The following is a 22,541-nucleotide window of genomic DNA, read 5'->3' as shown; positions in this document are numbered from 1 at the left end:
GATAAGATTGAATCCAGTTCAACGTAATTTAACATATTATAAAAAATTAGCATCTAACCAAACAATACTATTATTTTGAAACGGACACTTATTTTTGTTTTTCTTCAAGAAAAGCATAACTCTTTATTCTAGTGGTCCATGACTATATCAAGATACTTATATTTTACCTAGTTATCCATGGCCACGAAAACAAGCTATTACCAATTAAAGCAAGTTTTTGACAAGTGGTGTTTTTAGTGGCAGGACGTTAAGTCAAGGAGATAAAAAGAAGATACTCACTCTGTTCCTAATTACTTGTCAACTTTTGAATTGACACACATATTAAGAAATCAATTAATGACATAGTGAGTTTACTATTTTATCCCTATTAATTGTGAAGTGGATGAAAAATTCTGCATTTTTAAAAGTAATTAGTCATTTAATTGAAGGTATAATAGATAAAAAAAATTTATCCTTTTTTGATTTGTCAAAATGAATAAGTAATTAGGAACAACTATAAATGAAAAAATAGACAAGTAATTAGGCAGAGGGAGTATTTCCTAATCCTTGTCTGTTCATTTTCTTTCCTTTTTGATCTTTTTCCTTTTGCTTTTTTTGTTGTTTCCTTTTGCATCTTTTCATTTTTGTTTGGACCGGATTTACTTTTTGGTTTCTTATTTGTCAATAAATGGGACTTTGTGCCCTCATTTAATTTAATTTTTTTAAAAAAGGAGATAAAAAGTCTATTCTCTAATAAGTACTATAGTTGCTTAGACTTTTTAATTTTTATAGCTAACTAAATAACGTCAAAATGGACCTAAATTTAATGACCAATACTAACTACCAGCAAGCACTACCAACTTTATTTTGAATTATTGCATGATATGATCTTATTGCCTTACTTTGTGATTCACAATTCCTTTGTCACTATTTCTATCTTGACAATTAATATGGTCCAATTTCAAACCAGCCGGTCCACATATTGACTCAATTAGACAAATTGAATTAGACAAAAAAAGTATATATTTAACAACCTCTCCCCGTACCCCCCGAAGCCCCTGCTCGAGGCGGAACCAGGATTTGGAATTTGGGGTTGTTGATATTTGGGTTCAACCAGAACTTTAGCATTTTCATGGGCCCTTCTTTACCATTGAGCCGTGAGTCAATTTTGTTAGGAAAATCACAAGTTAATATACATATATATATTTATTTAATTTTCAAATTATACAAATACAAGATCTATATAAAAAGTACTAAGTTCATCCGAACCGCGAAACCCCACGCTCCATCCCGCGTACCCCACCCGCCTAAGGGGAAACCAACAACGTGTGCAGGGTCCTAAAATTCCAAAAATATACTACTCCTACCTAGTTTTTGTTGTAGTAGAAGTGGGACCATAATAGATAAAATTGTGGATGCCACTGGAATTTGGCCTCTTCTACTTTTGATTGCTTCCATGGTCATCAATTGACCTTTTGGTACTCAAAAGTCAGAACTCACAACTTGAGTAGAATTGTGCATGAACCTGAGACACTTGTCCTTATCCTTGATAGCATTGTTCTTTAAGTGATGCTTTGCATACTCCACAAGTTTTCTACATGACAACCCTTTAAAGAGGAATAATATAGAAATGGATTATTAATTATTCACTAATTGCTCCAACTATTAATTAATTTGTTGAAGTGCATATATATTAATCTCTTCTAAAAATTAAGCTATTAAAGAAAATACGTGACTTCATTTAGTTAACTATAGGTTAACGTGTTCAACCAAGTACATATAGAGATATTTTTGTTAGTGAAAGTGGTTGGATCACTAGGGCCAAGATCTCATCTTAAAGTAAAAGATTTTCTTTTCACATGCTTGTTATAAATTTAATTAGTGTTGGATCAACTTGCATTGATCTTTATTATAGTCAGTGTAAAGGGTTGCTCGAACGGTAAGGACCCTCCTTCTCCAACTTTAAAGTTATAGGTTTGAATCACCTAAAAAGCAAAAAAGGTGAAAACTCCTAATAAATAGAAAGAAAAAAAAATCTTAATTTGCTTGAACTTGAAATTTAATCCGACTTCGTTTCTGCTTGGTTAACTATTAGGTCAAATCTTGAGTACGGATGCAAATTAAGGAGAGACTTCTATTAAGGTTAAAGGGGTACAACTAAAGTTAAGCCGGATTAAATAAAAGTGACATTACATGTGCTGATTATTAAGGTTTAATTTGATTAAATTATGTTAGGGTGGAAGATTTAGTGACAAGCTGACAGCTAACTATATTTTGTTAAGATTAAGCATATAATCAAGGATCATGGGATTGTAATCTTTTAATTAGCATGCGAGACCTTAATCATGATGCTTTTTATTAATCTATAATCTATAGTTCTATACCATTAAAAATAACGTGACCAGTTAAAGCATAGTATAATAATGAGATTAATTAACAGACTCAGGCCAATTAGAAGCAAAGTTTTCGACATGGCCACGTGCATAACAGTAACACAAACCCAATTAACAAAATTAATTGCAATTTGCAATCAAATACACGACGACATCGCTACAAGCCCTGTAAATAATAGTAGTAATTTAATTGCAATTTGTCAAATTGTCTAATGTTTATATAAATATAATATTTAGGTTTCACACGCGTACTTATAGTACAAAGATTTTGCATGTTAAACGATGCATAACTTATCCTATTTTTTAAATAGTTAATTCACACATATCATCAATTGTACAGAACGAAATCACTTGTAATAGCAAGAATTTAATAATGCTTATGTAATATACTTGGGAAGTTGTTAACGTTCAAGATAATTAAGGAATCTAGTCTAGAAATAAAGAAAGAAACTTTAATTTGTGTGGGGGTAAAACATTGCGTGAACATGAAAATTGCAGTACTTTTTTTGAGATATGTGTGGATATGGTGTCATTATTTTCAAAATGGTATCCACCATAACCTTGTGATAAAATGATACTCCCTCAGTCTCATTTTATATGACACTTTTCGAATTTTGATATTTAAAATAGTCTATCTTTGACCGTAAGTTTTTCATAAATTTTTTAAACATTTTGAATTATTAATTATTGTGACTTATAGTACTTTTTACGTAGTTTATAAATATATAAATTTCATTTCAAAAAAATTAAAGATTCCATATGTAAATTACCGATCAAACTTAAACTGTTTAACTTTCGAAAAACAAAAAGTGGCACATAAATTAGGACACATGGAGTATTTTATTTTTGTCCTTCATCTATAGCTTTTGGTAGGTCCTTTAGATTGAAAATATCTTTGGATTCTGCTTCACCTGAAAGATCTGATTTGTGTGTTTCACAACCATAAAGCCAATGATTCCTCAATTCTTTTGGCTTTCGTTCCTTGAATCATAGCCACGCAATTAAGCCCTCTGATTTTTTTTCTTTGCTTTTAACAAAATGGGCTCAACTCCAAAAACTTAATTTCAGATGAGAGGAAGATTAATTGTTCAAAATTATATAAGGCGAAAAACATTTATGAATAATGTAGCATGACACTTATTAACATTGAATAGATCAAAGAATAGTATAAAATTATATAAGACAATAAATATTCATGAATAATATAGATGTCGCTTATTAACATGAGAAAATCAAAGAATATGAATAAGTTTGACGATAGACCTTTGAATGTAACTTTTTCACACATGAAACATTAATATATATATTCTTTTTCCTCTATACGTTCATAATGGTATGTTTATAGGCAAATAGCTACGCCGGGTTTAAAGGGAGATTAAGTGATTAACCGAATAGTATTTTCCCACATTAAGTAATAAAGAAGGCAGATTATTCTTGTTCAAGTATGCCTAAACCAAAGTATACTTTAGTCAAAATCATGTCAATTTATCCACAGTTATTAGATTCTTGATCTAAAATTATCAGTATTTCTTTCGTTCAAACTAAAGAAAAACCTAGTTTTATACACACACAACTTTAATTTAGTAGATCTTATTTTTAAAATAAACTTGATTAAGATCTTATACACCCTAAACTTTCAAGTAAAATCATATATAAAATCAAAACCAAATCACTTCTAAGATATTCATCATATTAATTTTAAGGAACTCAGCTTTTGGCACCAATTATGAGTCATTGATTAGTACACTATCGTCATGTTTTGCCGTTTGATTTTTGCCTATTTAATTCTAAGGTGGACTACAAGTTTCATTAAAAACAAGAAAAAATGAAAAGCAAAATAGAAAAATATTTCCTTATGGAAAACACAATCCTTAAAAATGACTCGTGTGATACCAAACACACTCATATATATAGGATTTAAACCAAAATTATTATAACCCAACCATCTATAGAGGGTGTTTTCAACAATTTGAGCGTAGTTATCTTTATGTATATGAAATCTCTCTTTATGTGTTGAGCGTAAAATATCTTGCTAGTCAATTTTTTCCTAATGAAGTATTAAAAAAAGTTGGCAACTTTTCTTCTCTGTGGCCACCAGAAATGCATAGAGAAGATGCTTTTGATTCACTCAGAATTTTTGAGCTGTAATGTGATGTATTGATACTTCTGGAACATATACAGTACCCAAATTGATATTTTTCCTTTGTTCATCTTGTTTTTAATCATGATGAGAAAGTCACAAAATATTCTGACAAATTTCGAGTACATGATTTGAGGTCGGCCCCATCACTTCTTTCTTCCTTTCAAAATGACACGTTGCAAAGCATTACCACTTAGCAATATTCTAGTCTAAAACAACGTGGATTAAGGCGAGTCCGTAAGTTCAACTTTGAATCTATTATTTTAGTTAAAATTGTATATATACATAAGTGAAAAATAATAAAGTTGATATATGCAACTTATCGGTGATGTTGGACCACAAAATTCTCCATTCTGTACCAAATTAAAGATGCACTTAGCTTTCTCATACACTTCCCAAAATGCAACTAAAATTTTCTTAATATAAATCAAAGTGAATATCTTAAAAGGTCCTTCAACATAGTAAATTTTCTACAAAATTCACACATATATATCTCTCGTCTATAAAAAATCACTAATTTAATATCAATAAAGTTACTCAAAAAAATATTAAGAAAATTAAGCAAAGTGACCATTCAATCATCTTACAAAGTCATTTTAGCCCAATTATTGTTTTATTATTAGATACAATACAAGGCATATTCATTAGTTATAGTATATAAGGATGTATATGTAAAATAGAGAAGTGTAAATACATCATGTTATATAAATTTAAAATATGAAAGAGAGAGAAATGAAGAGGATTCTATGATAACTCGAGAAATATGGTAACAAATAATATTAAAATCGATTTGACTTAAACATATGTTGCCTAATCCAAAAAAATTCAATTTCAGAAGGTCAATTAAATGACGGCCCAAAAACGGAAGCCCACATTCTTTTTTAACTGGGCCGAAAGAAGAACAACAATATTAGACCCAAACCCAAATTTGCACCCAATACAAAATTCCAGTTGAGCCCTCGCTAATTAATTTTCCCACATTCAGCCGCTATCTTCATCTTCCTCTCTGCATGCCTGTAGTTTTTTTTTTTAAAAACTAATTTTATTGGCTTGAATGGCTCACTGCAACTAACGTATTGTTATATTGGAAAAAAATTAGGGTTTTGTTGATTTTCCGTACAAGTTTTGGAAGTGAATTAGGGTTTTATTTGTGAAAACTTTTTGTTGCATTGTAGCTTAAATGGCTGGTCCCAAGCTCGGTAAGAAATCAGGTTCTAAATTAGGGAAACTCCCTGCCAAGAAGAAGCAAAAGAAGGAACCTTTGCCAGCTAAGCCACTGGAAAAGGAGGAACTTTTTAGTGATAGTGAAGGAACGGATGGGGATTTTCAAGAAGATGATGAACAGAAAATTAATTCAGATTCTGAGATGTCTTCTGACATCGATGACCCCTTTGCTGCTGATATATTAGGAAGTGGTGATGCTGGTACTGTTTTAACTTAGTGCATTGCGTATGTGTTCTAATTTTAGCCATCATTTATGACTCACTAGCTATTCTTCTTTGTTTTGTCATATGTTTGCAGATGATGGTTCAGATGTTAATTCGGATTCAAATGCAGATTCTGACTCTGATGCAGATGATAATGATCTTGTAAGGAAGTCTAAAGCTATTGATGATGAAAGGAAAAGAGAAGAAGAGGACAATGATTTAGAACTGCAGCTCAATATTAAAGAAGAAGCTGATGATTTCAGACTGCCGACAACTGAGGTTTGCTTTAAAGTTCAAGTTCTTGATTAGTGGTTTGATTTGTCATACACTCATTCAGGGGAAAAAATAATCATGAATGCCTAATTTGTCTTTGTGTTTTTAGGAGCTTGAAGAAGAAACACAGAGACCCCCGGATCTCTCTAACCTCCAAAGGAGGATAAAAGAGAGTGAGTTTCTTCTCCTTCATTGAATTATATTTTTTTTTTCCGAGAAGTAAGTTAATCATTCAAATATAATAAAATAAATGCAGTTGTTAGAGTGCTTTCAAATTTGAAGTCATTGAGGCAAGAAGGTGTGACACGTAAGGATTACGTTGATCAACTTAAAAGCGACTTGGGTTCATATTATGGATACAATGATTTTCTGATTGAGTCATTGGTGGAGGTAATTTCCATCTCAAAATAGTGTAGACTCTGAACCTTTTCCCTTCTCAAAAGTTGCATTTTTCATTTCAATGTGGATGATATGTGACCTTACTGCAGTTGTTTCCCCCTGTTGAGCTGATTGAACTTATTGAAGCATTTGAAAAACCTAGACCAATTTCTCTACGGACAAACACTTTGAAGGTCATGTTTTTTTCTGTCACTTTTCTATCCTTCCGATTTTTCGCTCTGATGGTCGACTCATATTGTATTGCTTGGACGATATTTCAGTCTCGCAGACGGGATTTAGCTGGCGTTCTTCTTAACAGAGGTGTCAATTTGGACCCATTAAGCAAATGGTCAAAGGTACAATTACAAAGATGAACTGTGATTCTGTGTTTTCTTTGTATTAACCCATTATTTAGGTAACAATTTGAATTTGTTATTTCTTAGTTTCATATGTAACCTTACTTATTTCAGCATATGCATTTATGACTTTGTAGGTTGGACTAGTTGTTTATGATTCTCAAGTTCCAGTTGGTGCCACTCCTGAGTATATGGCTGGTCATTACATGGTAACCTGACTTGCTTACAGTTTCTTATAACCAACTTGTTTACAAGATATATTTGCTCTTAATATGCAACTGTGATACTTATTTTTAATAATAACTTGCTTACAGCTCCAAAGTGCAAGCTCTTTTCTGCCTGTAATGGCTCTTGCCCCCCAGGAGAATGAACGTGTCGTTGATATGGCGTAAGTAAATAACTTATTTTCTAAATAATGTTAGCTTCAATTGTCGATCATTGAATTTCCACCTATTCAGTTCTTTATCAATATTGTTTTCTGATTTATTATCATTTCATTTTCTTATATGTATTAGTAAGAATTAACAAGTTTGATTGCTGAAAGAGTTGTCTAGTCCATACTTGGATAGTCTAGGATAAAGCTAATAGAAAAAAACAAAGCATCTGCTTTTCCTCTTTCTCTTTTAATTTCTTCTCTCTTTCTATAAATCAGCAGCTTTGTCTTAAATATAACTTTGTCTGTCTTAGGTTCAAGTTATGCACCTAATATCTTTTCTTTTGGGAGGAAAGCTAAAGCAATTTCTGCCATCTTCTTACTAGTTAGTTCAGTTAGCAGAAAAGTGAAATTTTTGTTAGCTTTTGTTCTCCTAAAGTGGGTAATTTTTTCATGGTGTAGTGCTGCTCCTGGAGGCAAAACAACTTATGTTGCTGCACTGATGAAAAATAGTGGTATGTATTCATTGTGCAGTTAATCATGTTGTATATTTTTCTTGTGAAGGGGTCCATTTTATCCACAATGCATCCATACTTTCTGGATACAGATAGGAGAATGAATTTGAATACATCTGGCTGCCCTGGTGTCAGTATTGATTATCTCCATTTCCTTGTAAAATAATTCATTGCTTTCCATTTCTTGTCCAGCTAATTTCTAATGCGGTTTACCAAAATATACTGGATGTTTTCGTTCTATTTTACTCTTCGCTCATGTACATCATTCTTGGTAAAAAAACAGTACTTGGTAAATAATAACCTGCATTATCAATTTGTTTGCTTCCTCCAGTTGTCATTCCTGATGTGTCTGTCTTATATACTTAATGTTGCTTGTCCTAAGATTTTGTGACATATTAATGTTTGCCATGGTATTTTTCTAACTTCTCTCTGGTTCTGCTTTTGAAGTTACTGTAAATAATGTTGTCTTCCAGATTAGTGCTTAATAGCATTTGCCATTTCAATCATTGTCTGAATGACACCGACATATTTTACCTTGAAAAACTAGGTATTATTTATGCAAATGAGATGAAGGAGTCAAGACTTAAATCTCTCACTGCCAATTTACATCGCATGGGGGTAACAAACACCATTGTCTGCAACTACGATGGAAGAGAGGTTTGAATTGGACTATTTTGCAATCTTCCCTTTAGAACTAGCACATTTTTATTTTTTCTATATTTCATATGGGGACAATGTCCTATTTTATCCTCCATTATGAGCACTCATGCTTATTGACTGAAGTAGGTCTTTACTAATTTCATCGAGCTACAGGCATTGATCTGACAAGATTTTGTTCTTGTGTTTCTGTTTCCTGGTTTACATTCTTAATGATGATATGGACGAAGTCCTCTGATCTAATACCTTGTTTGGGGGATCATTTCAGTTGCCTAAAGTTTTGGGTCAGAACACTGCTGATAGGATTTTGCTGGATGCTCCCTGCAGTGGCACTGGGGTATGTGGTAATCTTTTATATATATGCTTGGCTTAGATCAAGTTTAAACCAATGAATGTTGTTCTTTCTGCAGGTAATCTCCAAAGATGAGTCTGTTAAAACTTCCAAAACTGCACCTGATATACAAAATTGCTCACAACTGCAGAAGGTATGAGTTAGATGTGTAAATTTGGTGATTTTGTGTCATCCATATTTATACACTTGCAACGATTTGTGCTGTGGGAGGATATCATGAAAATTTCCATGAATTAGTTGGGTGCTTCAGAGCTTGTCATGATTCATAACAGAACACCACAAAGTATATTGCAAGCATCTAACTTCTCAGGCTGTTTGAAAATACTGGTTTCTGAAAGTCTGCATTCTGGGAGAGATTAAGTTGCATAAAGAATTGATCTTTATCTTATTTGTTTCTAATGATTGATTCCGTTGATCTTAATTGTTGTATAGGAGGACAAATTTTGCATTTCTAGTTGTCTTATCGCCTTTCTTTTTTTAATGTGTTATATGTGTCCTCCCAAAGCAGGAAGGTGTTGGTGATGGTATTGGAAGCAGTGTCAATTTTGCTCCATGATGAATCTTTTCATCACATATTCCCCTATTCGCATATTGTTGTGGCCATTGAGAAACGTGTTTTATCGTCAATTTTCATTTGCAGGAACTAATACTTGCAGCAATTGACATGGTTGATGCCAACTCAAAATCAGGTGGATACATTGTGTATTCGACCTGCTCCATTATGGTTGAAGAGGTATCTTTCTTAACATATATTTCCAAATGAATTCTCAAAAAAGCTGGTGCTTTGCAAAGTATTCAACTCATTTGTCTAACTTGGAACTGCAGAATGAAGCAGTTATAGATTATGCACTCAAGAAGAGAGATGTTAAGCTTGTGCCATGTGGACTTGATTTTGGGAGGCCTGGGTATAACTTTTATAGTGTATGTGCATTTACTTGAAAGGCTGTCTAATTCTACAACTAATTAAAGCTGCCTCTCCCAGATTTATTCGGTTTAGGCAGCACCGTTTCCACACATCTTTGGACAAGACAAGGCGATTCTATCCTCATGTGCACAACATGGATGGATTCTTTGTAGCCAAGGTATGCCTTATTATTTATAGCTGCGAAGCAATTGCTTTATTTAAGAACTTCTGTTTATTGAACTAGAGATGACTATAGAAAACAAGGATGTGAAGTATCAAGTTGAGAGAGTTCGAATGGAGGCTTCAGAGTCCTACTTATGATGGTCATTATTCTTAAAATTGATTACAGTAAAGTGCTAAGTGAAGTACAAAATGATTTATTTCTGTTCTTTTATTCCATTGTAAAAAAATGCAGGAGAACAAGCCACAGTTATTCTGACTTAGCATATCATTGAATTGTCCTCTGAAAGTCGTCTTTTTTTTTTTCTCGAAATGATTTTTCCCTTTTATCCTGCTTGGTTTACATAGTTTTGGCCATACACAATAAATATCATTCAACCCTATACACATGAGGTTTTGTGTGCTTCTCTTCAGTTCTCATGCTTCTGTACTCGTATAAAAATCTAACTTCCTCATGTCAAACAAACATTTCATCTTTTCATTAAGCTTGTGGAACTTGAAATGATTAATGATTTTCTTACTTGTAAGATATATAGAAGAATCCAAACCCCACTCAAGTGAAGACTACACTGGGTAATAGAAGAAATTATTATGGTTTCTGGGACTAAAAAATGAATTGGGACTGGCACATGTGATTGTAAAAACAAATGAAAGATTATAAACATATTTCTTCTTTGGAGTTGCTGCAAGTTTGTTTCAGTAAAAACATTTTGCCTCATATGTCTTGTTTCTTTTTCAGTTGAAAAAGATGAGCAATTCTAAGTCTGCTGCTAAATCGTCGGTTCAGTCTGAAGAAGTACAAGGTACTGAAAGCATTGAGAACAGTGACCAGCAGGATTCTGAAGAAGATGATGACAAGCATTCAGATAAAAAAGGCATTGCAAATGAGAATAGGAAATTGAAAGAGGAAGTAGCAGGTGATAAAAAGAGGAAGAGGGATGTCCAAACACATTCAGTTAAGAAAGGTGCTGGACAAAACAGCGGTGCAACTAAAAATGGAAAAGCAGAAAACCAAGTGGTGGCAACAAAAAAGAGGGAAAAGAAGAAACCCCTTCCTAGAGAGGAAATTGCAAAAGCTAGGTACTATTTGTAGTTTCACTATCACGAGTTGTTAAACACTCTGACGTGCTAATGGAACAGAGTTAATTTCAGATCATATAACCTATTATTATCTTCAACATTTTTACAGGGAAGAGAAGAGGAAAGCCCTTAGGGAAGCTACACGAAAAGCCACGATGAAGAACAAATGAGGTCTGGTGATACGCCGAGGATATTTTACCAGAGGCGACGTGAGCAAACATAAAACAAGAGATATTCTCTGGTGATTTTGTCAAGCTCACCTCGCATATAATTAGCAGCTGCCAGCTAGTTGTAATATTTTTGTTATTGGTTGATGGATGACTTTGAGATGAAGAAGGCTGGAGGTCGTGTATGATTTGCTTTAGAAAACAACTTAGGATTCATGTTTTGCATGCATCCAAAAATTTTGTATTATACTTTTAATCTACCTGGGAGTGAGCAATGAAAATTTTGTATTCCATCATCTATTTCAATCCTCTTCTATCATAATCATTAGCCAATGTTAATTATAAAGGTAAAAGGGAGTAAGCTTATGTTATGATTTCCCCAGGTATCTTACACGCCAACTAGGCTAGTTTACAGGTTGTGCAAGTATTGATCAACCTGGTATTTACTCAATGATCACATCCAATTTTAAGTATGCTATAGGCCTCAATAAAATAAAACAAGCATATTTGGTTCAAGATAAAACAACAATAGAAATTAAAATTTCAACTTCAAATCAATCTAATTTTGAAGTCCAAACACTGCGTAAGATAAAATAGAAGGGACCAGATCAGCTATCAACTGACTGAGACCAATTCCAACCCATCTATATTTTACTCTCTATTCTCTATATTTGAAGAGTAAAATAGAGAATGGGTTCTCCAAGCCCTCTCTATTCTTCAATTATAGAGGGGTGAATAGTAGTAATTATATAAGATTATTAATTAATATATTATATAAGATTATTAATTAAGTCTCTAATATTTGTAATTATTTTCTAAGTAATATAACATCTAAAACATATTATTGTTAAGTATACTATTTCCATCCCGAATTAACAATTTTTTTAATTTAATCTTTAAATTTGCTTTTTTGTCATTTTAAATATGTAATTTAAATTATAATTATTTTTCATTATGAAGTATGCACAAAAATTTACGTGATAATTCAAACAATCTACTTTTATGTTATAGTGATAAATTATTAAATAATGAGCATGAAAATATTTGATGTTACAGTTCAAAATGGAATAGGGGAAGTAAATTAGTACGGAATAATTGAATATAAGATTATATTGTTAATTTAAACAATTTTTAGCTACACCTAAAAAAAAAGGACAAAAATTGCTCATTTTGAACTCCGTAATACATTAATAGAACACTGATGAGAGTAACGTAATAGTCTTGAAAGTTGAGTATTTATGTAAAATTTAAATTAATTTTTACAATGATACGACATTTATGATGTTCACTTTTATTTGAATTGTTCGTTAATATGTATTATATATAATATTTATTGCAATTTATGTTATTTAGAAATTTAGATTAAAATAAAATTTTATATTAAATGAAATTTGAAAAAAATAAAATTTTGTATTAGATAAAGATTATAGAGTGATTATTTGCAAAAAGAAGAATTGATTTATATTATGAAATAAGAAAATAAAAATAATAATATAATATTGAGGAGAGAAAATAATTTCCTTTTTAGAGAGTAAAATAGAGAATTGGTTGTCTAAAAAAATAGAGAACTCTATATTTGGAGAGTAAAATAGAGGATGGGGTTGGAGAGAAAAATAGAAGGATGGGGTTGGAGATGCCGTGAAGGCTCAATTTGGAATTCCAATTCTGCAATTAGCCTTATGAAAGAATGAGAAGTGCCGTTTTAATACTTCCAAGGGTTCAATTTGTAACACATGGACACTATTCCTTCGAAGCCTATTGTAAGTTATCTGACATATTTAAGATTGTGAAGTTCAAGCATTCCAAACTTTATCTGCATGGTGACCTTGCAGAACACTTGGTGGTGCGCTAAAAAACCAGATAGAGCATCAGCTACAAATCTTTTATTACAGAAATAGGAATGAGTGTCAAACCCACTACACCTCTCACTTGTCAGAAAAATGAACCATGCAAGAAGTAACAAATTCAGGAGCTGGAAACTAACACAATTCATGGAGATCACATGATGTCAAGGTTCATACCAGAAAGGGGTCAAAAACCTGGTTTTCAGCAAGAGTACATCCAAAGCCTATGCTAGATTGTCAGTGCTGAAGAAGCATTGTTTTCAAGTTGAATGGTGGAATCAAAGTCACCTTACTGCAGTTATTTACATCAAGTTATCTTCTCACAGATTTAGCATATCAGGACTGATTTTTCAACAGTGTACACATACAGAAGATGCCAAGGTAAGTCTATCCCTAAGATGCTAAAACTTGAGTACTTTCCACAAGAACCTCAAAGCAAAGAATACATTTCATTGAAATGGCCATGGTTTATAAGCTATTCCTGAATCCTGACATAACCAAAAGAACAAAGAGAATCTAGTTTCTAGGTTTTCATATATCTACCAGAAAAGAAAAAAATCAAAATACAACTGTTAAACCTTCACTTAAGTACCAGGCTTTTGTCTGTAGTAGGGTTCAAACCCATAATGTGCGCCTAATCCATACAACATGAGCTGCGCTCTTACACTAGATCAACACCCTGGGGCCAAGAGATTTCAACTTACTTACTTCACGAGGTTCACCCTGCTCTACCAAGTACCATTCCCTAAATTTTAGGGCCAGCATTTTCTCTTTCCACCTGTATCAATCGCCACCCACTAAACCTCATCCCTTTGCTCTACTTGTTGACACTATTTCCACCAGAAACCGTGCACTTGTTTACCTTTCTTCCTCTCTCTCATCTACAAGTAATTGGACCCTAGGTGAAAAAGCTTCTTTCGCTAGGTAACCTAGGGGAACAAGTTACCCAATAGCAGCACATGCAGGAATAATGGTATTTGAGGATAGTAAAATGCCCCACTAAAGCATATCTAGAAATGAAGCTGACTTTCAAAGAGTACTACTATCATTAACAAGAACAAGACTGTTGTATTTTCCAAAAGAACTAACTAGGACGATTATTCATATGAATTTTGTCACAAACAAGTGAAACAACTCATATGTAACAAATGTATACCACAAAATGCTTCACAACTGACAAGTTACTTACAACTAACATCTATCAACTATGCCAAAAGCCAAACAACTGATTCCATAGACCAAAAAGGAAGAAATATCCCAACCCTGCTCAATGGAACTCCACAAAATTCACCTAACATAAATACATTACTCATCTAATCAACAATCATCCTATTATAACGAAACAAAAATAACATCTGACATGGCATTACTTACGACTAACTAAGCTGATTGAAACATCAAACTAGAGTCAACCCACTTCCTAGCTGATAATCAAACATCTCGACAGAGTAATTATAACAGCCCACTTTCACATATCTAAAAGCACACAAGAAAAATCAAAGATAATTAGATAAATGTCTAAACGCATGAACCCTTAAATAAAGTCACAACTTTTGAAGCAGTACTAAACATCCAATCATTTAAACTAATCATCATGGTATTCATTTGATCAAACAAAGACCACACATAATCAATGTCTACTTGCAAAGTAATAGAAATTGTGATCTGAAGATATATATACCTGCAGTTTTATCGGAGGCATCATGGTATATAGGCTCCTCCTCAGGCACAGGGTGAAGCACATCTGTGACCGAGTCATTGCCACTAGTAGCATCTTTATCATCAGGATATCTAACAACAACAACAGGGCAAACACAATGATGCACACAGTAATCACTCACACTACCAAGCATCCCTCCTTTAGGGCTACGCCTTGATGCACCAAACCCTCTACTCCCCATAATAACAGCACTCAAACCCAACCTCTCAACTTCCAAACACAACCTTTCCTTCATATCATGATCCTTCACAATATGAATCTTGAATGGAATATTAGCCTCCACAAGTGGCTGAGCTAAATCATTAGATTTCGTAGTTGTGAAATTATCAAAATCATCTTCCAGCTTCCGCTGTGATTCTTCATTTTCAGTGTCAACAGAAACATCAATAGCACCCCAATCAGCTCCATAAAGTACCGAAGTTGGACGGACGTGAAGGAGAATAACGGCGTCACCTGGTCGGAGGTAATTTTGCACAGCCCATTTGACGGCATAAGCACTTTCATCGCTAAGATCGACGGCGATAGCGACCTTCCGGTTAGCTCCGGAAGTGGGAGTTCCTAAATGGAAACGAGGAGATGCCGGTTGGTGCATGATCGCCGTGAGTGTACGGTCGGATTCTGGTGGTGGCTTTTTGGGTGATGTCATCATGGTGTAAAGAGATAAATACGAAATGAGTATTGAAGAATTCAGAGAGTTACTGTGTATTTTGTGATGTTCGAATCCGATTCCACAGTGTGTATCGTTGAGTTCTTCGGACCTTTGGGAAGAAGAAAGGTTACAGGAATTAGCTGGAATAGAGTTTACTGGAGGTTTTTTTATATTTTTTTTTATTTGAGAAATGGTCAATAATATATTGACTCTTTTTTTGGGCTAATCTTATCCAATACAATACACTTGAATAATACAGTATTTAATTATTTTCCTTAATTGGTGTCCAATATTTTGTCCTTATCCCATCTCTTTGTTAATATCCAAAAAAAGAAGAAAAAAACAAATGATGACCAACTAGAAAAGACTCAAAAGAGGTAATAGAAAGAAATAAATTTGAAAATGAATTGTTTCATTGTATGGGATACGTTTAATTGGTGAACTGGGATACAGAACTAAAGAAACTTTGTTGAGCTTTATGAAATTTTGGACAACATTGACTAACGAGTTGCTGCTTTGAGTTCGGGGATTAGAAATTGATCTAATTTTTTTAAATTATAATTAAGATTTCAATTATAACCATCGAATCCATCATTTTGTTTGAGTTATCAGTTAATAGCTCAATTATTTAGTAATTTTATTGAATTTTATACTGAAAATTCAAATTTAAGATAAAAGTTATGAATTCAATTGAACCTCAAACGACTAAATTCGCTCTTGAACAGCACTACCATTGATGAATGATAGCTTCCAAGTGTGCATTTTGATTTTAGCTATGAAGATGATATATCATTATTTTTATATTTCGTGGATTTGTTATACTAATCAAGCAAGTGAGGAATATGCGGAAGGAAAAACATGTTTAAAGATGGAGTTATAGATGAATTCAAAATCTTAAAATGAGGAGTATTAAAGATAGTGTAGCTTATATAGGTTATCACGCTTATGCAATGAAACTTTAACCCAAGTTGAATCAATGCACCAAATCTACTGTTTTTTAAGGTATCTAACAAAATATTTGATATATATATATATATATATATATATATATAATCTTTTCAAAGTTAACAAATGCATGTTTTAAAAAAAAACTCAAAGGTACATATACGTGTGTAATTCCACCCTCCTATCTATGTGATGTTATAGGGCATTGTTTACAAATTAATGCAAATAAGTGTGTCAACTTATTTATTAATCCTAAAGTAAATTATGGGTTTTAAAAAAAAAGCATACATGGATCTAATTATGTTTATGATTTAATCACTTGTTCGTTAATAATCTTCAAATAATAGAGTATATATCATGATTTTTGTTAAAATTAATTTGAGTAAGTTTTTTTCTTGAAATAGAAAAGAAATACTCCTAGGAAAAGAAAAACAAAAGTAAATCATAAATGAATTAGGAAACGGATTATCGAAAACAAGGAAAAAAGAGCAAACTACGTGTACAAATATTTTGTCACCGCCAAGTGACGCTATAAATCCCTTAGGAAACCCGACGACTGCTACTAACCCGATTGGATAATCCACTTCATAGGGGTTTTCTACCCCAAATTCACAAAAATCGTCTTCAAAATTCAGGTGAATTACAATTAGGGTTTTGAAAGATGCCGCAGAGACACTCGAAGAACAACAACGATCTCGCCTTCTTTACCTACGATGAGAAGCGAAAGTTAGGGTACGGAACACAAAAGGAGAGGCTGGGCAAAGATTCAATTAAGCCGTTCGATGCTTGTTCCCTTTGCTTAAAACCCTTCATCGATCCGTTGTGTTGCCAGAAAGGGCATGTCTTTTGCAAAGAATGCATTCTGGAATGCCTTTTGTCCCAGAAAAAGGATATCCAAAGGTGCCTATTTTCTGTCCTTTGCAAACTTTCTCTCAATTGATCTTTTGTAGATTTGAAAGGAAAGGATATTATATATGAATTGCCGAGTTTTTTTATGCTTAAGGTGCGTTTTGTATGAAATTATATGTCTTGGTGCTGAGATCCTGTGGTTAGCTTGATTTACTTTGTTGTGTGTCCAGGATTGTAAGATTGTGCTTGTGAATTCTATTTCAGCTGTGAAATAGTAATAATAATAATAATAAAAAAGAATACTGTTTCAGCAAAGAGAAACTGACAATATCTGTGGTTCTTAATGGGGGAGTAATATGTGGAGGTTGGGTGTAAGTTAAATTTTCTGTGTAGATTGGTAAGAGGAACTCCGGAGATGTCCTTCTAATGTAGTGAGACTCGAAGTTTGGAAGGATACTGCAGCAAGTTTCGAAATTTTGCAACTACGAGAGTACGATGGCCATAGCTAGTGCTTTCATCTGTTCGACACCAAAACAGAGAATATCTCAGTGATTAAGAGACTCCTAATTTATGTCCTTAATATAGGTCTAGTTGGATTAGATTGAGTTGTATGATGTCTGCAGTTGTAGGCTAGTCTTATGATTCAGTGCATCTTGAAGAGAACCTATTGGATATATTTTAGTCTTTGTTGTGGTTGTAAATTGACCTCCGAAAACGCCATATAATCTAATGGATTTTGGTCTAGAGGCAAATATATCCCAGAACTTATGGATAGGATACTTGACTTGCAAACTATACTTGTAGGCTGTAGCCCCAAGGTTAACATAAAAACTATTTGTGTTCGATTCTTCTTATGAGGCTAGAGTCTCCTGCACTTTCTAACGGCAATAATTTGGTGACATGTTTAGTTTTAAGAAGGGTGCTGTCATTTTTCAGCTTCTTCTTTAATGCTATTCTTTACTATTACCAAAATACAAATATGCAAGTACCACAACTATGACTGAATCCCAAGTAGGGGAGTAAGTTATATGAATCCTCAGGGTCCATGTCACCTTCCTAAGTTCATCTCAGTCCAATACTAATAAGCAAGTCAAAAAAGAAAAAGAAAGAGGGTACCATTGAATTTTCACGAGCCACTTTAATGTTTGCCTTCTATTATTATAATGATACTAATATACAAGCCAAAATTAATTCCAATCTCCAAGTCCAGTTATTGTGTCCATAAAGTAGTGGATGAAAAGAGTATTAATTATAGACTAGCCAATAAAGAGGTCTTCGTACTGACTTGTGGAATACTTGTCTGGAATCCCTTTCAAGTGAAAACTGCAGCCTTTCTGAGTAAACAGTTACTTATTCTTAAGTTGCAATGCATGTTGTTAGTTACTTCTATTAACAAAACAGTTGCCCGACTTCCACCTGGAAGGAATAATACTGACTAATATATCTTCCAATCTTGCTTCATGCCTGCATTTCTCTGGAAAAGGAGAAAAGGGCAGTGTGGAGTGGAAGAGAGGGGTGGGGATTTGGTAAACATTCTTGTTTGTATTCTTAGAATCATCCTTCGTGAAGTTTTATTTGACAAGCTGTTACTTTGTCTTGCAGAAAGTTAGCTGCTCATACTGGTCAGCAGAAGCAAGAAAAAGAAGAGGAAGAGGAGAGGTTGATGCTGCAGAAAGCCAGGGAGCTTGATGCATTTGATCAACAAAATCATGGTCCAGTTCCGCAGTATAATGATAAGAACTACAACAGAGACAAGAATGGATTCCATGGGGCCAACAGCGTGAAGGCCACTTCTTATGAGGAAGAAGCACTTAGAACCATGAAAGCATTTTGGCTGCCCTCTGCAACACCAGATGCACCTGCTAAGGTGGAAGCCCCATCCACAAGCACAACTTGTCCTGAAGGGAGGGAAAAAATTAAGATGAAAAACCTTTTCCCTATACACTTTACTGAAGATACAAGTGCACAGAAGAAACACAAGTCTCTTGACAAGAGTTTCATATGCCCCAGTTGCAAGGTCACACTGACCAATACATTATCACTTGTGGCACTTAATACTTGTGGACATGTCTTCTGCAAGAAATGTGCAGAGAAATTTGTGGCTGTTGACAAGGTTTGCGTGGTCTGTGACAAACCATGTAAAGATAGAAATCTGGTGAATGTGGAAAAGGGAGGAACAGGGTTTGCTGCCCATGGAGATAATCTTGAAGCAAAAGACTTCAAACACTTGGGGAGTGGAAGTGGTTTGGGCCTGGTGAGGCCTGCCATGAAGACGTAACTTGCTGTATACCAGTTTGCTCATTAGAGATAGTGGGGCTTTGTTACGGTGTATTGTAATATGGTTATATCATCTTCTACCCTGAAAACTGTGTTTTCTTACATCGTCTTTATTCAACTACAGCTCTGCGAAAGCAACTTTTATCCTTTCCAATTCACAAGTGTTATTTCATTAGATAATTGTTTGAAACTTGTTCCTCAAGTGGTTGCTGCTGCTGCTATCGATAGTTTTGCTACTTCTTTTTTGGGAGCAATACCCCCATTCAACCTCGGAACTGGATGGAACTTATTCAAATAAACTCTGTATGTTATGGGGCTGATGAGGGGTGCGGGGTGGGAATTTGACTTGTTCTGTGATAGACTGTTGTCAGCTCAAATTTAAACCATTTTTTTGTTTTTAACAGTTAACTCGTCTCCAAGGGGTTTTGGGCAAGGGAGGGGGGGAGAGTTTTGAGGGTCTAGCTTTTTGTTGCCTTTATATATACCGAGTAAGATATTGTTTTCGCGAGGACTATTAATTAACTACAAACCTAACGATAAAACTATATGCTAAGTACTTATTTTAGTGATTAGCTTAGGTTTTTTTCTTTTGATGAGAGTCCTTTTACTTCTTGTTAGAGATTTGTATGTGGATAAAAATTCGTAATGGGAGATCTTTTAGTTATCTCTATACATATAGAGGGTCATATAATTAAGCTATTATGTTCCAGAGTTTTGTATAATTGATTGCAGAGGCGTATCCAGGATCTCAAAAACATGGGGGCACCATTATCTTCAAAATAGGCAATTAATTCAATTATATAAATTTTATTGTGAGAACAAGTTGACGAGCAAGTAGGTAGTAGCAATCTTTATATAGTAATATATTAGCAAAAAACATCATTCACTTACAATTGTCCTTGACGAGTTTTCATATTTTGAAAACGGTCAATAATGGATTCATTACTTACATTTTTAAATATACTACGCTCTATATAGCAAACTAAACAACCATTCAAAAGATCTTCATCCATCCTATTACGCAAATCATTCTTTATGTACTTCATTGATGAGAATGCTCTTTCCACGCTTGCGGTAGCAACAGGAATAATCAAAGTTAGCTTCACAAGTAGATACACAAGTGACCAAGTTTGATCTAGTTTTGTCTCTATCATCACTTTTGCAAGATCCTTGATTCCCTTCAAGTTGAGAAACTTGCTATCACACTTTTGAGCATAGACAATAAAATCATCAAGTTGAAAATTGAGTTCCCGAAGCTCTTTATCACCAAACTCACTTGGGTAGTACTCGGCTAGTTTCATTATCCTATCCTTGTGAAAATTAGCAAATGAATCAACCGGACTCAAACTAGCCATACCGAGGAGCAAGTCACTAGTCACCACATCAAAACGATTATTGAGTTCTTGAAGTGCCAAATAAATGACGGCATAAAACACTTCCACACGAAAGTGATGCAAATATGAAATATTGGACCTCTTACGCTTCGACTTCCCATTAGAGTAGTCTTCATTCATTTTGGGAATTGAAATTCCATGTTTACCACAAAATAAGCTAACCTCATCCATCATAGAGTCCCATTCATCCTCTCTCATCATTTGCAATCGTTTCTTTGAAAGGTCAAGCAATCCCATAGCATTAACGATATCTTGATCTTTCTTTTGTAAAACTTTATTCAACTCATTCGTCAATAGCAACACCTTAAACATCAAGTGCAACATAAAGACAAATTCAAATTCATGAATCTTGCTCAAAAGATTTTCCGCCGTAAATCTATCAAGATAATAAGGACAATCACGTTTCATATTCTTAAGCACATTAACAATTGAAGAAAAAAGAATCAGGAAATTGTCCAAGGTTTTAAAATGAGACCCCCAACAAGTATCACCCGGTCGTTGGAGGCCACGTTCTTGATTCAAACCTTGCCCTGTATGAACTTCTCCAAATTTAAGCAAAAAAAAATTATCCATATCCGAATTATTTTTGGAAAGACCTACAAGTGCCAATTGCAATTGGTGAGCAAAACAGTGAATAGAATATGCAGATGACGTATCTTGTAAAATCAAAGACTTGAGACCATTTATTTCCCCTTGCATATTACTAGCCCCATCATAACCTTGACCACGTATTTTGGATGTACATAATGAGTGATCCAAAAGCAAAGAATAAATTGCCTTTTTTAATGATTGAGAAGATGTATCATTTACATGGACAATACCCCCAAGAATCGCTCTATCACCATTCCACTTTTGTTGACATATCTCAAAATTAGAGCCATTTGCTCCTTATGAGAAACATCCTTTGATTCATCAACTAATATTCCAAAATAATCACCGTCCAAGTCTTCAATGATAGCCTTAGTTGTTTCTTTAGCACAAGCCTCCACAATATCTTTTTGAATTGTCGGACAAATCATCATATCATTTTGTGGAGCATTACCTAATATTACTCTTCCCACATCAAAACTTCTATCCCCATACCATTTCAAAAGTTCAAGAAAAGCACCCTTATATTCGGAACCTTCACTTTCATCATGTCCACGAAATGGAAATCCCGATGTCAAGAGAAATCTTGCTACATCAATTGAGGCATTTAAACGCATCCGATAATCACTTCTTGCCTTTCCACTTTACTTGTCAAAAGAAGATTGGATCGATTGCCGTTGGTTTTTCAAATCTTGCATCCTATTGAAACATTTATGATGGATACTATTTACCTTACCAACATGTTTTTTGAATCTTTCTAAAGCTTTGTTCCAACACCTAAAACCATCTCTTGTAAATGAATCTCCGGCATTTCCACGACTTTCAAGTTCATTCTTGAACAAATAACAACACAAACAAAATGCCGCATCTGATTTAATGCTATATTCCAACCATTGAGATCTTCTCTTAAACCAAGTTGGTCGAAATTGACGCATTTTATCTCCAAACTTAGTTTTAGGGAAGATATGATCAACAGGTTGACATGGCTTTTTTTGAATGTAATACCTCCTTACCGCATCTCGAATATTAGGACCATAAGATGAAATAGGCATTCGATCTTTGGGATCTGCTTCAAGAGATTTAAAATCAAGCATATTATCC

The 22,541-nt window shown here is 33.9% G+C and overlaps 4 protein-coding genes across 4 annotated transcripts; 2 read left to right on the top strand and 2 right to left on the bottom strand.

The window, feature by feature from the left end:
- The first annotated feature begins 5,468 nt into the window (after positions 1-5,468).
- Positions 5,469-11,474, top strand: LOC102603613 (25S rRNA (cytosine-C(5))-methyltransferase nop2-like). Its single transcript, XM_006347101.2, has 17 exons — positions 5,469-5,936; positions 6,034-6,218; positions 6,322-6,385; positions 6,469-6,602; positions 6,701-6,784; positions 6,872-6,946; positions 7,084-7,155; positions 7,261-7,334; positions 7,782-7,834; positions 8,382-8,491; positions 8,760-8,828; positions 8,902-8,976; positions 9,484-9,576; positions 9,669-9,748; positions 9,826-9,925; positions 10,667-11,007; positions 11,117-11,474. Exons 1-17 carry the CDS (start codon positions 5,693-5,695, stop codon positions 11,175-11,177), a joined length of 1,914 nt encoding a protein of 637 aa, XP_006347163.1. The 5' UTR covers positions 5,469-5,692; the 3' UTR covers positions 11,178-11,474.
- A 1,386-nt stretch (positions 11,475-12,860) lies between these two features.
- On the bottom strand, positions 12,861-15,579 carry LOC102603272 (universal stress protein MT2085). Its single transcript, XM_006347100.2, has 2 exons — positions 14,700-15,579; positions 12,861-13,310 (listed from the first exon to the last, which is right to left on the bottom strand). Exons 1-2 carry the CDS (start codon positions 15,385-15,387, stop codon positions 13,303-13,305), a joined length of 696 nt encoding a protein of 231 aa, XP_006347162.1. The 5' UTR covers positions 15,388-15,579; the 3' UTR covers positions 12,861-13,302.
- A 1,333-nt stretch (positions 15,580-16,912) lies between these two features.
- On the top strand, positions 16,913-19,697 carry LOC102602935 (nitric oxide synthase-interacting protein). The gene is made up of 2 exons (XM_006347099.2): positions 16,913-17,232; positions 18,784-19,697. Exons 1-2 carry the CDS (start codon positions 16,994-16,996, stop codon positions 19,457-19,459), a joined length of 915 nt encoding a protein of 304 aa, XP_006347161.1. The 5' UTR covers positions 16,913-16,993; the 3' UTR covers positions 19,460-19,697.
- Positions 19,698-20,345: 648 nt separating this feature from the next.
- LOC107060598 (uncharacterized) lies at positions 20,346-22,057 on the bottom strand. The gene is made up of 2 exons (XM_015308638.1): positions 21,674-22,057; positions 20,346-21,263 (listed from the first exon to the last, which is right to left on the bottom strand). The coding sequence occupies exons 1-2, from the start codon at positions 22,055-22,057 to the stop codon at positions 20,346-20,348; spliced, it is 1,302 nt and encodes a 433-aa protein (XP_015164124.1).
- Between the last annotated feature and the right edge of the window lie 484 nt (positions 22,058-22,541).

The sequence above is a fragment of the Solanum tuberosum genome, unplaced genomic scaffold, assembly GCF_000226075.1.
Source record: "Solanum tuberosum cultivar DM 1-3 516 R44 unplaced genomic scaffold, SolTub_3.0 scf00083, whole genome shotgun sequence".
In the NCBI taxonomy this organism is placed as follows: domain Eukaryota; kingdom Viridiplantae; phylum Streptophyta; class Magnoliopsida; order Solanales; family Solanaceae; genus Solanum; species Solanum tuberosum.
Note: the sequence above shows the minus strand (reverse complement) of the source record. Positions and strands in the feature narration are given on the sequence as shown.

What these genes read in the sequence shown, in the direction of transcription:
- LOC102603613 (XM_006347101.2), top strand. Translation starts at nt 5,693, where the DNA reads ATGGCTGGTCCCAAGCTCGGTAAGAAATCAGGTTCTAAATTAGGGAAA. An exon ending in ATTAGGAAGTGGTGATGCTG is followed by an intron (nt 5,937 to 6,033) that starts GTACTGTTTTAA and finishes ATATGTTTGCAG; the next exon opens with ATGATGGTTCAGATGTTAAT. An exon ending in GCAACTACGATGGAAGAGAG is followed by an intron (nt 8,492 to 8,759) that starts GTTTGAATTGGA and finishes GGATCATTTCAG; the next exon opens with TTGCCTAAAGTTTTGGGTCA.
- LOC102603272 (XM_006347100.2), bottom strand. Translation starts at nt 15,387, where the DNA reads ATGATGACATCACCCAAAAAGCCACCACCAGAATCCGACCGTACACTC.
- LOC102602935 (XM_006347099.2), top strand. Translation starts at nt 16,994, where the DNA reads ATGCCGCAGAGACACTCGAAGAACAACAACGATCTCGCCTTCTTTACC. An exon ending in CAGAAAAAGGATATCCAAAG is followed by an intron (nt 17,233 to 18,783) that starts GTGCCTATTTTC and finishes TTTGTCTTGCAG; the next exon opens with AAAGTTAGCTGCTCATACTG.
- LOC107060598 (XM_015308638.1), bottom strand. Translation starts at nt 22,057, where the DNA reads ATGCGTTTAAATGCCTCAATTGATGTAGCAAGATTTCTCTTGACATCG. An exon ending in TGATAGAGCGATTCTTGGGG is followed by an intron (nt 21,264 to 21,673) that starts GTATTGTCCATG and finishes AATGTGCTTAAG; the next exon opens with AATATGAAACGTGATTGTCC.